This window comes from Juglans microcarpa x Juglans regia, chromosome 2S, assembly GCF_004785595.1.
Source record: "Juglans microcarpa x Juglans regia isolate MS1-56 chromosome 2S, Jm3101_v1.0, whole genome shotgun sequence".
Lineage (NCBI taxonomy): Eukaryota > Viridiplantae > Streptophyta > Magnoliopsida > Fagales > Juglandaceae > Juglans > Juglans microcarpa x Juglans regia.
Genome location: NC_054597.1, coordinates 25,597,679 through 25,615,468, shown reverse-complemented (window position 1 = coordinate 25,615,468; position 17,790 = coordinate 25,597,679). Strand labels below are relative to the sequence as shown.

General features: G+C 36.8%; 1 protein-coding gene across 1 annotated transcript; it reads right to left on the bottom strand.

The window, feature by feature from the left end:
* Positions 1–4,436: 4,436 nt before the first annotated feature.
* Positions 4,437–6,689, bottom strand: LOC121253164 (probable polyamine oxidase 5). Its single transcript, XM_041153106.1, has one exon. It carries the CDS (start codon positions 6,334–6,336, stop codon positions 4,675–4,677), a length of 1,662 nt encoding a protein of 553 aa, XP_041009040.1. The 5' UTR covers positions 6,337–6,689; the 3' UTR covers positions 4,437–4,674.
* Positions 6,690–17,790: the final 11,101 nt, after the last annotated feature.

Sequence of the window (17,790 nt, the reverse complement as noted above, 5' to 3'; positions counted from 1 at the left end):
GGACGGCCCAAGCAATTGTAAGATCAAAAGCCGTCGCCTCATTAGAAGCTTTTAATAATAATGTCCACCAACCAACAAGCTTCTTCGAATTTCCAAAAGAAAAAATGATTTTGGTCAGGCTTTTATTATCTCCAACGTATCAAATACTTGTAGATAAATAAATAAATAAATAAAAAATAACAAAAATTCTTCAATCATTTGAAACCAATAATCAAAGAACCCTAATTTAAAAGACAAACAGCATTTCTCTTTTAAAAAGCTTTTCTCAGTTGTCTTGTAAGTTGTAAATGCTCCATGTGAAGCTCCCGTGAGTTTCAGCCTTTTGTGAGATGGGCCATTGGTATTATGTTACTTAAGGTTTTAAAAGCTTTCTCATTATGACTCATTTGCTTGGTGGGTCTATTTTGGAGCAAAAGAGATGTAACCTACACCAAGTCAAGACACTTCAAGGAATTTGCTAAGAAAGAAAAGATATATATATATATATATATATATATATAATTTATCCTCTCATCAATGATTATGATACGTTTGTTTGTTTGTTTGTTTGTTTTTTTTATTTTTTAATCTCAAACTATCAAAACTGACACATTGTATTATCTAATTATTACTAGACTGTCAAATGAAAAATGCTCCTAAAATCTGATGGTCTAAATTGTAAAGAATAAATGCAACTTTGCCCACTCAATTTACCTCTTTATTTTGATTGTTCATATATTTAATTTTTTTTACTTACTGATTATGAAAGTGAATATTAGTATATTGATATTTTTTTAAAAAAGTATGTTTAAAGATGTTAAAAAAATATGAAAAGAAATAATAAAAAAATAAAAAGGATGAGTTTTGCCTAGGCGTCACACTCAACGGTCACAGCTCGACGGCAGCCTAGCATTACCCAATTGTATAATATCATCTATTTTCACGATATCTAAGTTCAATGAAGCGTACTACTTGGCTTAATAGATATGGTGTAAAGTTTAAAACATCTTTTACTTAGTTCCAAAGGTCGAAAGTGTACTCAATTTATAACTGTGTCAATTTTAATAGTTTGCATGGAAAGTAGAATGTAAAATATCAGCAAGCTTATTTATCCATAAGAAGTATTTATGTTATAAAATAAAAAATTTTAATTAAAAATAGATGATGCATAAAATGAGGTAGAGCTTATTAGAGTAGACAGAACCGGACTCTTGGCTATTTGGAGAACCGGACTATATGCCATTAGGCCCTCAGGCTCTTGGTGGTACATTTTTTTAAGTGTACAGTAACCTTCGGTTATCATTCTTTTGTGATTCTTTATAAACGTTGTTGATTAGATTTCTCATTCTAATGAATGATATGATTGGTCCAACAAAATTGTCATAAGAGCCTGAACTGACCCCATAATCTGATCCTTTTTGGACTCAGATTCTCATTGGCACCCGCTGCCATATAACCTTTATTAGACATAAATCATACCTAAAACCTTGAAATTATTCACAACCTTATTGATTAAAAATGAGTAAATGCACCAATAAATGATGATAGTATTGGGACAAGCTCTTGAGAGAGGCATGAATCATCGATCTCTCTCCACTGATTCTGCTGCTATATTGGCCAGGGCAGTTCCAGTGGTAGGTGAAAAAAAACAAAAATAAAAACAAAAACAAGAAAAAAGACAAAGTACCAAGACAAATCCAGTAACTTGTTATTACCTAGAGCATTGGTTTTACAGTTACCTGTAGTCTATCTTGCCAACATGGCTATGAATCATAGTTTTTGTTCTCTACTGGGTGGTTCCCAAATGGTTTGAGCATTATTGGACCATTCATTAACAGGACAAATCCAAGAAGATATTGCTTTTGAACTGTTGTGAAGGACAGATCTATAAAAGATGGTTGCTTTGCATCATCAGAAATGTCTTTGTAGGTAAAAGATAGTATCAATAGGACCATAATTCTCAATGATCAGTTTTGTGAGTATTCGGGAGTTGGGAACCATCCTAAGACCCCTATGACCCTAGGATTAGACCTCTAGCTAGATTCCCTCATACAAGTTTTCAGAAAATGCTGGCTGTTCTTTTGGTTAAAGGGTCTCCTTTTCTTCTGTCATCACAAGGCCCTTTTTAAAGGCAAGGGTCAGATACCATACGATAACTTACTCAAATCAGTTTTTGAAAAGATATTCTGATTTTGAAAGAGTAAAGCAGACAGACAGCTGATCCTAATATATAATTAAGCTTCTAATCTAAGATTTGCAAAAAAGTAAAACATCGATCATTAGGTTAAAGAAGCTAATTTGGGACACCTAAAGGAAAAAAAGATATGTTGACCAAAGGTGGTAGATGATGCAGTTTTGAAAAAAGCAGATGGTTAAATCAACTGTTTTAAGCCCCCTCCAGCCTCCCCCTTTGTTCTCCATAATTGAACTGAATTGTTAGCTTACAACCAAAGTTCTAAACCCTGATTTAAGTTTTTGGGTACTTCTAAGAGATCCATACATTCTTTGGTTTGGGGGTAGTGTAAGAGACATGATAATAGTACCTTCCTTCATCAGTCGTCGTCCTCTAGGGGAAATAATTTGACCAAATTTGTGAGTATCGAGGGAACATGATGCAAACCGCTTGCAGGAGAAGTAGAGGTAACATCATGCACCATCAACTGTCTGATGTACACGTGTCGTCTGTTCACCGGTCCGAATAAAAAACATCCCAAGTCAAGTGGTCAAAAAGCTCAACCAGATTCGTGGTGATTTCTGGTAGGTGCATTTATATTATCTTATTTAACCTGAAATCTATCTTAATGCAACTAATATTCTCTTTTAAGCTTATGAATCACTCTTAAGAGAATGATTATTATCTCCTTACTTTATGTTATCATTAGTGTGTCATTGACTGAAAACTGAAAAGTGTAAATGGGTTAAGTAATTAGAGGCTAGAGAATTAATCCACAGATCAACATGCCACAATCAAGGATAAAGGTGATGTTAATGATGATTATATTGCAGAAAGAGGGTAAAAGCAAGTGATAAAATGTTAATTCAGCCACTGTTTGGTTGCAATGGAGATTCTCGTTCGTTTGTTTATGAATTAGACAAGGACTAGGTGACAGATTGGTCTAGTGATATGCACAATCATCCAAAACTGATTGAAACCCACAGGAGGCAAAAAGGGACAGCAGGGTGGGACATTCCAGTTTTTTTGGGGGAGAGTCTGGAAAATCTTTACAATAATAGAGTCACTATGAATAGCTCTGGATTTGACATTATAGTGTTCCCAGACACATATCTCCAGGAAATCAAATCAGAGATAAAAACAAGAAATGCTCAGCAAATTTGTGGTCACTGGAATACTTGTGCCTTAAATCATGTGATTCTGTCTTTGCTTGTTTGGTATTTACAATTTGATGTCATAATCGCTGTATCGGGTCAGCGATACTGCCTTCCTGTATGAATTCTAAGGCAGAGTAGACCCCATATGGGAATTTAAAGCTACGTACATCTTTCTCTACATTAGAGCATCCAATTCGGTAAAGAAATTGGATAAGATCTCAGTTGATATCAATCTGTACAAGCAACAAAAACCATGGAAAGAGATAGATTGATATCAGTATGATATTATAGATATGAAAGGCATCTGTGCCATTTACGTTTATGAGTGCCATTTTTTCATATCACGGATTTGCTGGGGAGAGAAGTATAAAGTTGCAAAGTGGGATTGGGATAGCCCACTTGTGCTGTCAACTAAGAGCTAACTCTCTTCAGTGTATGTCTAAATTTTTTAACATATTATGAATGGAATGGGACCTAACATTCTAATTGGGTCCCATCCAAGAGAGCTTCTGTACAAAAGATCAGAGAAATCAGATGGCCAATAGCATCTCCAATTCTGTCTCGTTGTTACAGACACTTTGGTTACTGGTCTGATTGATTCCTACTGGCCAATAAGAGCAGGTGATGTACGACATGGGGGACCCTAAAAGAGTGATGGTTTTATCTCATTATATTCATGTGATCAGCTCATTTTGCTACTCAAAGGCCTATTCTAACTCGAACAAGAGAATGCCTTCGGTTATTTGTTTTGTTTTGTTTTGATTCCATCTTAAAGGGTGATAAGAACTTGTTTTGATTCAAGAGCATAATGTCATAGGCAGTGTAACAAGCCTCGGATCTAGAGAAGGACCTGGTGAAGAGGCTCCAAGCTGGAAAGAGCCGGGTTTGTCGGATCCTGTCCATTGAAAGAAACAAAACAAAAACGTTCTTGGTTATGACTGATGTGAGAGAGAGAGAGAGATATGGTGGAGGAGAAAGAATGAGAAGTGGTATCCAAAGCTTTCTTGTTCTTTACTTTTAAATATTAAATGCCAAACACAATCTCAGTTGGTTTGCTTTGAAGATAAAGGGATCAAATGAAAAGCAAAACTACACTCACAAACAAAGAGAAACCAACAGAAAATGAATAAAAATAAAAATGCAAGGAAGTTCTTTAATTCTTGCAATACATCTAAATATAATCCCTCTCTCTCTCTCTCTCTCTCTCTCTCTTCTCCTTCATAAACATTCTTTCTTTTCTTCCCACTCTTAAACGCTTTAAAGAAACAGATGGATGCTTTAGATGAAATTGAGAGTAATATTATAGAAACAAATGTTCATTAAAGAAAAGAAGAAGAAGAAGATAAACTACTAATTTTCCTAAACCTAAACCCCAACACAGTGATAATGTTGAAGAAGCCTATTGGCCTCCCTAAGACCACTTAAGTAAGCTCCATGAGTTGTAGAATAGTGGGTTCTATGCGTTGCCTCTCCTGCAAACAGAATTTGAAGTGGTGGAGGGGAAGCAGCACTGCTTTGTTTTGGCAATGGCTCAGCCATCTTATCCAAATCATCGCCACTTGACCCAACCGCAACATAACTATAAGATCCCAAGAATAAAGGATCAGTACCCCATCGGCTTCTCAATATCTTTGTGACTTTCACTTCATTTCCATGGATGTTTTCCACAGATTTCCCATTCCCATTGCATAGTTCATGGGAGTTTGAGTTCACTTGCTTGTAGGGTTGTGATAGAAAGCTAGAAAGTGTTGCTGAAACCCCATCAATGATCTGTTCATCTTGAAGTGATTCAAGCTCTAATGCTTCTTGCCCTGCAAACCAAGATAGCAGGACACTCGAATTGCTGTAAATTGGGCACAGATTAGCTGTCCTCCTCATCCACCAGGGTATCTTTTTATGCCGGAATTCCGAGTCGGGATGATGGAAAACCATTTGGAGAAATGGAAACTTGCTCAAATCATGGCACTCCACTTGCAGAAACAACTTGTTGACAACACCATAACCGAGCCTTGATATGGCCTCAGACTTAAATGGAGGCAGGGGAGGGTTGAACATACCTGAATCTTCACGAATTCCGGCTTTAAGTACTCCCAATGAAACCGTGACAATAACATGATCAGCCAACATATTCGAGCCATCATTGAACTGCAGCTTCACGGGCCTAGCAGTATGACCATTTTGCTTGTCTGATGATCCATGGCCTTCAGGCTGCCATTCAATTCTGGTGACCTTTCCGCCTAATTTGACTAAACCAGGTGGTAGAACAGAAGCTAGAGATTCGATAATGTTCAAGTAGCCTTTGGCAATGGTGATTTCTTCACCAGGAAACATACGATATTCGCTTTCTGCACTATAATCTAAAGTTAAAAGATTACCAGCCGATGTGTAAGTCCTCTCGATGTTCTCATGAATTCCAAATATTGCTTCTTCAAGCAGCCTTCTGCTCCAGTTACCATACCCTTTGAGCTCTCCCTGGTCCTTTTTAGAAACCCAATAAGCATTTAGGCCTTGTCGTAGAAAAGAACCGACACTCAGCTTTTCTTGCCCACCATTGTTTGTACAAATCTTGAAAGCCTTGGCTGCAAGGTTAGAGTAATCAAATCCTTCACTACCTTCACTGTCTTCAATCATCTTCCCCTGAGCATAATCCATCAGGTTTTTGAAGAGGGTTGTCACAGGCTGGACAATAGAGGGATTTAGCTCAAACCCGCCTTCAGCAATGGTGGTAGGCTCTTCAGAGCACCCATCCATGCATTCCCATGGCTGCTCAGACTCTAGTGCATGGATTTCTCGAGCAATTTGGTGAATTGGGCTGCCTCCAATGCCATGGATCCAAGTTGCGCCCATCTCAATCCGGTCACCACCAAACTCAGAAGTGTTAATTCTGCCACCAATTCTTCTCCCACCTTCCACAACACACAGCTCAAACATGTCTTTAAAGCCAGTGGTAGTGTAGAGCTTATTTGCAGCTGTAAGACCAGCCATTCCTGCTCCAATTATAACAATTCTTGGCTTCTTGGACACCATTGTTGCTTGTCTACGAAGTTTAACTAGCACAAAATACAGAGAAATATATGGCAGAAAAAGAGAGAACTGAGAGTCAAGAAAGAACTGTAAGGTGAGATTGAGCTACTGAATGAGAAATTTATAAGGGATTTTGTGGTGAGAGGCTTCCTGAGACATTACTAGGTTTACTTTTTTTATTTGTCTAATAAAGACAGGGCTCTACTTTTCTCGAGTCTACCATCAATACAGCATATATCTCATACCCAAGATCTCGATCTCTCTCTCTCTCTCTCTCTCTCTCTCCCAATCGCCTTTTATGATCATGATATCACTAGCTTAATTTTGCTTTATTAAACCAAGTTACTCTCTCTCCTTTGCCAGAAAAAAAATTGAGAAATTTCTCAAAGCATATTTACAAAGGCGAAAGAAGATATAATATAAAATGTTTGCTATGACAAGAAAAATAAAAGGTTGATAGTGCCTTTCACCAACCTGGCCAGCTTAATTGGGTTAGGGACGGCCCACCAACTTAGCAAGTCAATGGTCCTGATCAATCGATGGGCCGTCGTTGGGTGGGTCATAACGAGGTAATCATACAAAGCTAACAATCATATTCGCTAAATAGATGGACTACTCCTCCACAAAGAAAAATAATAGTGGATGCAAGAATATTTCCCTTTTTTTTTTTTTTTGGTTTCCATGATTGCCAAATGGCCCATGAACACTCCCCTTGTTTTTCCATTCGACTTAAATCTTCGTTTCATCTCGACAAGTGAAATGACCACTTTACTCCCAATATTTTATACTAAATAGATACTATTTATTTCATTTGAAATGGACATACGTTGTCAAAAGTCTGTGATCTGATTGTCATAAAATTTTTAATTTTTAAAATGGGGGTTTGGAGTTCGAAACTTCCTCCCCAAATGAAATTAAAAAAAAAAAAAAAAAAAGAAGAATTGGACGTAGGTTAATTATTTATTTCATTTGAATCGAAGCAACCTTCTATGGAAGTTGGCCGGAAATCAAGTGAAGGAGAAATTTAGAAACTCTACAAGACTACAACATTGTACTTGATGATCTCTTTCTACATCTTAGAAAAACCAAAAAAGAGGATAGGCACACTTAATTTAATGTTAATCTTGGATAATGGGTATGTGGTGGAACCTAGTATTACTTTTACTCGTGGATTAACTAATAACGGACAAAACATCATCGATCTCATGATTTAGCTTTCACTATAGGAGATTGATTTTTAGTGACAGTCACAGATCGATGTTACCTTTTTCATTTATATATATGATGTCCAATATAAACCTTGTAATTAAGAAGTTATCCTTGAAGTAAAAGAACTTACTTTTGCTATTTACACGTACAACATTTTCTTTTCCCCCCATAAATTAAGTTGCTTTCATACATGATGTTTTAACTGCATCATGTACTACATGTTAATTAAAAAAATATAGTACTAGTCCTGATAATATTGTTATTGGCTCGATCGATGTTTTATTGTCAACGGTTTGGACGATGTGCATGGATGATGTGATCAGATAAAGGTAAAAAAACAAAATGTAATTATCCGAAGGCGATAAGCACCATGCATGCATGATAGTGTTGATGATCTATCTGTACCTTGACGCCATTGTTTCAATAATTAATTAAACAACGGCCTCATGCAGATCATGATCATCTTCATCAATCTCTTTTGCAAAAGATTTTATGTTCAATGATAATGTATGATCGGCCCCAAACTTCCCTCTAAATCTTTCATTAAAGGAAGTGAAGATTTGTATGTATTATAGCTAGAATATCATGATCATAAAGGAAAAGGCAGGCATTAACTGATCATGATATTCAACATGCAGAATTTGGACGTTTCCCTCATGACTGAATGACTCAGGCACTCAGGTTACTTCATTCGGCATGTATTTATTCCAAAAAAACATAGCTTGTGCTTGTGCATGGTAACGGTACTCTTAAGGGTTCAAGGCTTATTTACGACGATAACGATTATTTATGTAAAAAATAGACGTATTTTCAATGGAAATAACTAGTTACAAATAAACAGTTTTCTTGTAATGCATATATTAAAAGTTTATTTGCAAGTTTGCTTATTGAAATGAACAAAACATGCATTAATGTTAATTTGGAAATCCTATACATCAATTAATTTGAAAATGCATTAATATTTTTTTCTCTTTTATATATAATTAGAATAGGCCGTACGTAGGAAGACGTACCAACTTGCGAATTGCAAAACTCACTTGTATATATTGTAAATCGATCGCCATTGTGTCGACATATCAACTTGTAAGTAGCAGAACTGTAGCATTGAAAGAAAGACATCATGATAGTGGAAGAAGTGTCTTTTAATATTGGCCAGACTGATAATCATTATCGACCTTACAGTAAATGACACACTGAAACACATTAGATAGCAGACGGATTGCATGTCTATTAATGTTACACATTGACAGCAATCATCCACCTTATAGTAAAAGATATATATAAGTTGCCATTGATCTTTGCAATTTGCATTAGTGTTTTTAAATATCTAATTATATAAAATATTGTAGACTTCATTAATTAAGTAGCCATGATTATATAATTATTAGCTTCAGGTGATGCATCATTATCAAAGCTTTATGAACTAATTATCTAGCTAGGTAGGTCAAAGCCCTTAAAATTTGATACCCGATATCGCTCCACATCGTCTCTCGTGACCGTATTTTCTAGAGCTCTGAATTAATCTAGCTAGCTTGGATCCAAAGGGTCTTCCTAGGAATCACGGGCACATATTACCATGCATGGTGATGGGACTCCTTGCAGAGATGCCAAGAAGAGGATAAAAAAAAAAAAAAAAAAAAAAAAAAAAAAGAAAATGAGATTTATATTATGAGAGGGATTACTATGCTGTCTCATTCTTATTGCTGGACTTACTGTTTAGTGATTTTGTTTTTTTTTTTCATATTTTTTTAATATATTTAAATATTTTTAAAAAATAAAAAAAAATACATCAATATATTTAAAATTATTTCCTAAACCACTAAGTTAAAAAAAAAATATTAAAATCAAATTGAACGGTCAGAGTGGAGCGGCATAGTAGACTTTCCCTTATATTAATGTATCACGGATTCAAAATGGAAAATGGTAAAAAATTAATTTCCAATCATGTTATTATATTTAGGTTTGGTTTGGATAGCAAGAGTCTTTTATCTCATTCTATTTCTTCTCAATAATAGCCAAACAATATAAATACAAATATTTTTTAATTTCAAATATTCAACTTTTTCCTCTAATCATTACTTAATCATTATACTTTCTCAAACTTTCAAACAAAACACAAAAAATAATTCAACTTTTTTAAAATCTCATAATAAAAATAATGTAACATCCTGTATTTTAGTGTATTTTCACTGAATGATTATTTTTAATAATTCAAAAATTTATTCTCTTATCTTATAATTATCGGATATTTTAAATGGGTTATTTTATGATCTTTAAATTGTGAAAATTAAATTGTTATGTTTTCTTAATATTTGTTTATTGTTGTACATTTAAATTGTTCTTCTTTTTAAATTAATTGATTGTGAGATTTAATTATTTTATTTTCATTGTATCATTACGTTTAAATTATTTTAATTGATTTGTTGTTTTAAAATCATTTTCGTTGGATCGTTTTTTATGACCCAAGAGGTGAGGATTGGACCTCATTTCTTTTCCCCACTTTTCTTTTTTCTCTTTTTCTTTCATTTTTCTTCCTTTCTTCCTCGGATCTCCTTTCCCGCGCGACACACTGCCTCTCTCTCTCCCTGTGCACTTATCCTTCCACCCAACCCACCGCCGCGCGCGACACCGCCCATCCCGTTCACTCCCCCACAGGCCGGCGACCCTTCCCCGTAAATCCCAGCCTCTATCTCGCCGCCGATAGCCCTCATGCCCAACTCCAAGTCGCGGCGCATCTTGAGCTCTAGCGCCGCCGTCGCGTCACCTCCGGCCACCATCTTTTCACCACTTCATCCTTGACCTCCGAGCAATCCAATGGACCCAACCCCAGTTTCGATCCGCCACCGGTGAAGCACATTCAACTCCATGTCCGTTTCAGACTTTTTGGCCTTAAAACCACCATTTGCGCCGCCACCCACGGCAAACCACCACCACCATTGGCTTCACCGACCTCTCTAGGCTCTACCCTATCAATTTCGGGTCTTAGTTTGTCCCCATTCAAAAGTGGGTATTTGAGACCCACGGCCACAGTGTATTTTACACTGTTACGTTGCTGTGTCGCCACCTTTTGCAGCTCCATGATCCTTCGAAAATCATATTATAGCGCTGTAAGTATTTTTCCAAATAACTATCGTGATTTAAATGTATTTTTGCACTAACTCATATTATTGTGATCTAGTTGAACATGCCAGACTGAGTCCGAGGAGTTCGGGAGTCGGATTGATTGTGGATGGAGTTGTGTATTTGGTTGGTATTGTGAAATGTTGGTTGTTGGTATGGTGTTGTTCATGTACATGGCATATTGCACGCATGATCATGTTTGTAAAGGAAACTGAGTTTTCATGTACATGCATTCATGTTCATGTGTTTAATGAAAACTGAATTTTTATGTGTTAAAGGATTTTGGGTGCGTGTGTATCACGACCCCAAGCCGAGATGGGGCATTATCTCGGTAGAGCTCCTCTGGTCACTCGGGAGCGGAATATACTGAGTGATGTCCCCTGGATTGTCGCTGGGCGACGATGGGATCGGACGAGATGGTCTCGTGCCGACTCCGTGCCTCCTCTGCTGGTGGGGGCTAGAGGATACTTGGCCACGAACGCGCTGGGCGCGGAACTGGGCATCGCTCGTTGCGTAGTGGGTGCTTGGCCACGAACGCGCTGGGAGCGGAACTGAGCATCGCTACGAAGCCAGGACGTGCGAATGATTCCTAGGGGAGATCATTGTGCATTGGTTAATTGAATAATGAGCTATTTTCTGGGAAAATAGCATGTGTTGATTAAAGGATTTTTATGTGATTCATTTTCTGGGAAAATGAGGTTTTATTGATTTTGGTCATTTTCTGAGAAAATGACGGAGTATTCTTTTTGGGCCAAAATGAGATTTTGGCATGTGTTGAAAAATATCTATTTTCAGGAAAAATAGTATTTTTGAGAATAATGCATATTTCATCATATGCATGCATGTTGGTCGCATTAATGTATTTTTATCTTGTAGTTGTTTGGTTTATACTTACCTGCGGGACCATTTTGTGGTAATGCAGATTTCGATGCAGATGAGACTGAGGGTGAGCCTGAGGATTCGGCTCCGCCCGAGGAGTGATCTGGGATCACTCGTTTTGGTTTGAGACTTGTAAAATATTTATTTCAGATGACTGTATAATTTTTAAACATTTTTACCGACTGTTTAAATTGTATTAACAATTCTGGTACTTAGTTGTATTAATTATCCGATGCGTTATTTTTGTACACTGTTGCATATACACACACTTGGCACTAACGTTGGGATGTGTGACCCTGTTGTCATCATCCCGGCGTCTCGATTCCCGTGTCTCCTTACATGGGGGTCATGGGCGCCACAAATAATATTAAAAAAACTTTATTCTAGCAATATTTTTACTTTATTATATTTTTATTCAAATTTTTTTCTCATTTCCCAAAAATCCTTAAAACATCTTAACTCAAACTATTTAATTATCATCCATAAACTATTTCACTACTATTTATAGATCATCTCATCTTATTTCACTATTCAAACGAGATCTAATAGTGAGGTGGAAGTTTGCCACATGAACTCATATAAAAAGAATATTTGAATTTTTGACTTTTTATAACTGTAACGAGTCAATTAGCTTATAAAATAAATGTTACTATAAATAATTTGCAATAAATAATGTATTTACAGATTAACTTGTAATTATTTAAAAATCATTGAATAAAATATATGCTTATGGATCCGTGGAATGTTTTTCATTAAAAGAAATTAAAATAGATTGGATTCATGTATCATTAAACTAGCTGGATAATGAAGAAACTATTTGTAAGCTAGTGTAAAGAGCATGCATACATTTCACACTACATTCACATGATTTGATTTATAAAATAAATTTAAAGTTTTGAATCTTATCATGTCAACAATGTACGTGGATGAAACTTCTACGCATCAACTTGCAAGTACAGTGTCTCTTGTAAAATCAGTTACTGGCATACTGCAGTGTCTGTAGATGGGGGCTCTAGGGTCGGTTTATGCCACGTATTAGGATTCTTGAGCCACAAACTGTCCCCTTTTAATTTCCCATTCGATGATGAGCTAGGGATGGTAAGTACTGTTTATTTTAGGGTTAGGGTTAATGGCATTGGTTTACGAACGATCCACTCCCTTGCATATATTTCTTTGTTGAGGTTTATTTCTGGGCACCAAGCATGTTTTGTCATCTGAATTAGCTGGCGACAAGAACCCTTAATTTTTATAATTCTTTGATATTGTTGACGGTTGAGGACATGCATATACAATTTCCAAACTTTTAAATAGCATGCAAAATTAAAATTGAAAGGAGAACAATGGAGATCTTCAATGGTAAATATAAATGCCCAAGTAACTCTAATTCTAATTCGAGTACTCAACTCTAGCAAAAACACTATTGGAAAAAGGGAATGAAAATGACACTAACCAAATAATTGAAATGGGTATATATCATTTGGCTGACAAGATCATGGTGCCACTATATCCAAGTTCTAGGAAAGATGTTTTGATTTAAGAAACTACCATCAGTCCAGCACAACCTTTAATTCACCATTCTCAGGTTTGAGTTGATCTTCTTGTAAATTAACCTTCAATTTTTTGATGCACAAATAACTCATTTTCTTGAAGGCAATCATAGATTTGACAGCAAAGTTTAATTTCTGGGGCTGAAGAAATTGTGCACCTTGTGTTTGTAGAAATACCTCATACACCGTGAGAGTGTTTGAGAGTCTTTCTATTCATATATATAAATACATGTTACAAAGGCATTCACGGGTTAGGGACAAACTGACCGTTAGAGTGCTTTTATGTACAAGGAAATAATAACAAGATTAATTAGGAAGATATGCTAGTAGCCGTTGGGTGCATATATATATGGGAAGTAGTGGAGGAATTCTTGGTTGTAGTCGTTGGTGTGCATATATGGGAAGTATGCTCTGGCTTTGCCTCATGATTATGGTTAATACTCCCCCTCAAACTGTGCCAAGGTAGGAGGCCAAGTTTGGACCGGAGTGAGTGAAGAGCAGGTCGGCCAAGAGACTTAGAGAAAAGATATGCAAGTTGTAGAGATGCCGGAATATGTTTTGTATGAAGAAATATAAGCTGGGCAACATGCTCACGACCATCGATAATGATAGTCAATTTCAATGTGTTTGCTATGAGCAATTAACACTGGGTTGACAATCATGTATAATGCACCGAGAATATCACAAAAGAGTTATGGTGGTTTGGAGAGAGGAACACCAAGATCTCGAAGGAGAAAAGATATCCAAGTAAGTTCAGTAGTTGTATGAGCTATAGCGCGATATTCAGCTTCATAGCTGGAGTGGAAAATAGTGGGTTGCTTCTCGCGGACCAGGATATACAATTGCCACCCAGGAATATACAGTAACTAGTAGTAGAACGTCGTGTTTTGGGACATCCTGCCCAGTTAGTATCTGAAAAAGCATAGAGATCAAAATTAAAGTTGGAAGTAAAATGCATATCAAGATCAATCAAACCTTGTATGTAACAAAGGATACATTTGACCATTTTGAAATGAGCATTGATAGGGGAATGCATAAATTGTGACACAAAATTGAAACTAAATAAAAGATCGGGACGAGTAAGAGTAAGATATTGTAGGGCACCTACAATACTCCGATATTGATCAATATTGGAAAAAGGTGTCTCACTAGTTAGGCATTTGGTCTTTGGCATAATTGGTGTGTGCATGAGTTTGCTTTCATGCATGTGAGCATGTTCTAGAACTTCAAATGCATATTTTGGTTGGGATAAAATAAGCCCAAATTGAGTTGGGATCACAAGGATTCCGAGAAAGTAATGCAATGGCCCAAGATCTTTCTAAGATTCTCAATGGGTCTACTCTCTCATTCCAAAATAACCCAACATGACCCATAACTTTTCAGGCCCATTACCAAATAAATAGATTTCACTTTGTCCATAAAAATATTAAAAGATTTTAACGTAATTAACAAACCCAATAAAAATCCATATTCCACCAAAATAAAATTTTGGACCTATAGCCTATTCAAACTTACTCGATAAATCTCAAATGGGCTTCACTAAATATTAACCTAAATAAATAAATAGTTCATGGGCTTGGGCCTGGGTGTTACAAACAAAGCCCAATGGTGAATCTATAAAAAGCTTCGATTATCAGGTCTTCATGTAAGAAGTAGAAAGATCTATGGCTTAAGAACCAAACTGTAGGTTTCACTGTATTTAACAACCAATTGTTGGTGGAAAGACTTTTGTGATGAGTCTGACTTTGTGTTGCTCAGTAGTTCCATCGGCTTCATGTTTCTAGCAGAAAACCCACTTCCAACCCATAATGCTCATGGTGGGTACGACCGGAACTACTAACCAGGTGGTATTGCGAAGGAAAGCATCGAACTCCCGTTCATGACATGATGCCATTCTGGCCTCACGTCATGAAACAAGTTGGTTCTGTTAAGGATAAGGATCACTATGTTATATCTCATTCCTTACAAATAGGTTTAGATGGTGCTGATAAAGTTCAAACAGGATAAAGCAAGTTGTTCAGTCTCCTGGATCATTACGACTTGGTTTATTGATCTGTTAGCTAGCTTATATTCTATAGTTTATCTCTTGTAACAAACATGTAAATTCACTTTATCTCCTTGTAACAGTTATGTATATAAATATGAGAATATATACTCTGTTTTTGGTTAGCTAATCCAGAATAGTTTCCCTTTATTTCATGGTACTAGAGAACTCTACAGGTCACGCTTTATTTGATCCTATGGTTGCTTCGGGTTCTTCAAATTCCTCTTCCGTTGCTTTTCATCTTCCAGCACAAGTTATTTCGATCAAACTTGATGGGGCTAACTTTCTTGCCTGGAGTGCTCAGTTGGTTCCTCTTTTTCGAAGTTATGATTTGCTGGGAATCATTGATGGTTCCAATCCCTATCCACCTCAATTTTCCAGCAACGAATACAAGTCCTAGGGTGTCCTTAATCCTGCTTATGTGGGCAGTATAAGGACCAAACGGTGCTTGGCTAGATAGTTTCTTCTTGATCTCCTTTGGTGGTCTCCACCATTTATGGACTTGAGACCTCTCGACTTGCATGGCAAGCCCTTGGCTCGCATTTTGTTGCATCTTCTACTTCTGACATTTCTCTCATCAAGAGAAAATTACAGTCCCTACAACAAGGCTTTATGTCTTGTAAGAATTTTCTGGATGAAGTCAAGTCTCTCTCAAATGAATTATTGGCTGTTAGCAAACCTGTTGAAGATTCAGATTGAATTCTCTCTGATCTTAACGAACTCAATTCATCATTCCACTCATTTGTTACAACCTGCATGCTGCTTGCTAAGGAGAAATCCATGCCCTTCTCTGATTTTCATGCAGAACTTCTGAATTATGATCTCATGCAAAAGTTTCACAACCAATCTATTCAACCCGAGACTAGATCTTATGCACTATACTCCCACAAACCTGGTGCTAAGTCAGGTTCTCGCAACAACAATAGGTCTCGGTCTTCAGGATCTTCCAAGAAAAATGGGTAGGCTTCTGCTTCTCAATTTCGCAACCACTACCTCACTTGCCTTCTTCGACACTTGCATCTACACCGACGAACTCTCATTCTAGATCTCCTTGTCAGATATGTAGGAGGGAAAATCATCAGGCGCTTGATTGTTTTAATCGCATAAACTATGCATATCAAGGGTGTCACCCTCCTACAGAACTAACAACCATGGTTGCTGAGGCAAACACTACATATCTGAATCAACATCAATGGTATGCCGATAGTGGTGCCAACATTCATGTTACATCAGATGTTGCTAATTTTGCTACTTCTCAACCATATGAAGGCGAGGATTTCATAGGCATAGGTAATTGGGCAGGTTTGATCATCTCACGAACTGGCAATGCTTCCATAAAATCTCCCTCTTATACTCTTGCTTTAAAAGACATTGCTTATTGTCCTGCACATCTTCTTTCTATCAATAAATTTTGTAATGATAATAATGTTCTTTTTGAGTTCATTGGTTCAAATTTTTCTATCAAGGACATCACGACGGGGGTCACGGTCTTGACAGGGCCAAGTGATAATGGATTGTACCTAATCAACCTTCATCAACTATCTTCATCTAAGTTCCATGCTCAATGACAGTTGGCATTAAGGCTCCTACCTCTACTTGGCATTGTCGTTTAGGGCATCCATCTACAACAATTCTTTATCATGTCCTCAATAGTTTTTTGCTTTTTGTTAGTAATTCATTAAAAAAAAAGTCTATTTGTGTGTCCTATCAGTTAGGAAAATCTAAGGAGTTGCCATTCTCTGATTCTTCATGAGAATCCACTACTCCTCTAGAGTTAATTCATTCCGATGTTTGGTCCACTTCCACTCCTTCCTTAAGTGGCTGTCGTTACTATGTAATATTTATTGATGATTTTACTCGCTTTTGTTGGTTGTTTCATATTTCTAATAAATCTGATGTTTTTGCTACCTTTGTAAAATTCAAACAGTTAGTCAAAAAATAATTTAATCGTCCCATTAAGCAATTTCAAAGTGACAATGGTGGTGAATATTGTTCCGCTAACTTTAAGCAATTTGTAAGCAGCAATGAGATTTTTCATCGTCTATCGTGTCCTCACACAGCTCAACAAAATGGTCTTGTTGAGCGAAAACATTGCCATATCATTGAAATGGGACTCACCCTCCTCGCTCAATCTGGATTATCCAAGGATTTTTGGGTTGATGCCTTCTTAACATCTATCTACATTATTAATTGTCTACCTACTAAGGTTCTTAATTTTTCATCTCCTTTTGAGCGTCTTTTTCATCGTCCTCCTGATTTTAGTTACTTTCGGTCCTTTGGTTGTCAGTGTTTTCCCTTTCTTTGTCCCTACATGTCTGATAAACTTTCCTAGCGTAGCACACCTTGCATTTTATTGGTTATTGTTCTAATCATAGAGGATTTAGATGCTTTGATCCCTCCTCTTGATGTGTCTATATCTCCAGGAATATGATTTTTGACGAAGCTATGTTTCCTGCTCGTGTACAATCCCTTATGACTGACTCTGGCAGCTCTGTGACTTCCTCAGGTATCTCTCAACCTTTACTCATCTCTCCTCCTTCACCAATTTGATCCTCTGTATCGTCTGAAAATTCTTCAGTTCCTGATTCTTCCCTTCCCTTATCACCTAACATACATATGTCATCTACTTCACTCGAGCCTCAGTTAGACTCTCCTCTT

Bases quoted from the DNA above. Each gene is read 5' to 3' on its own strand.
- LOC121253164 (XM_041153106.1), bottom strand. From the start codon at position 6,336: ATGGTGTCCAAGAAGCCAAGAATTGTTATAATTGGAGCAGGAATGGCT.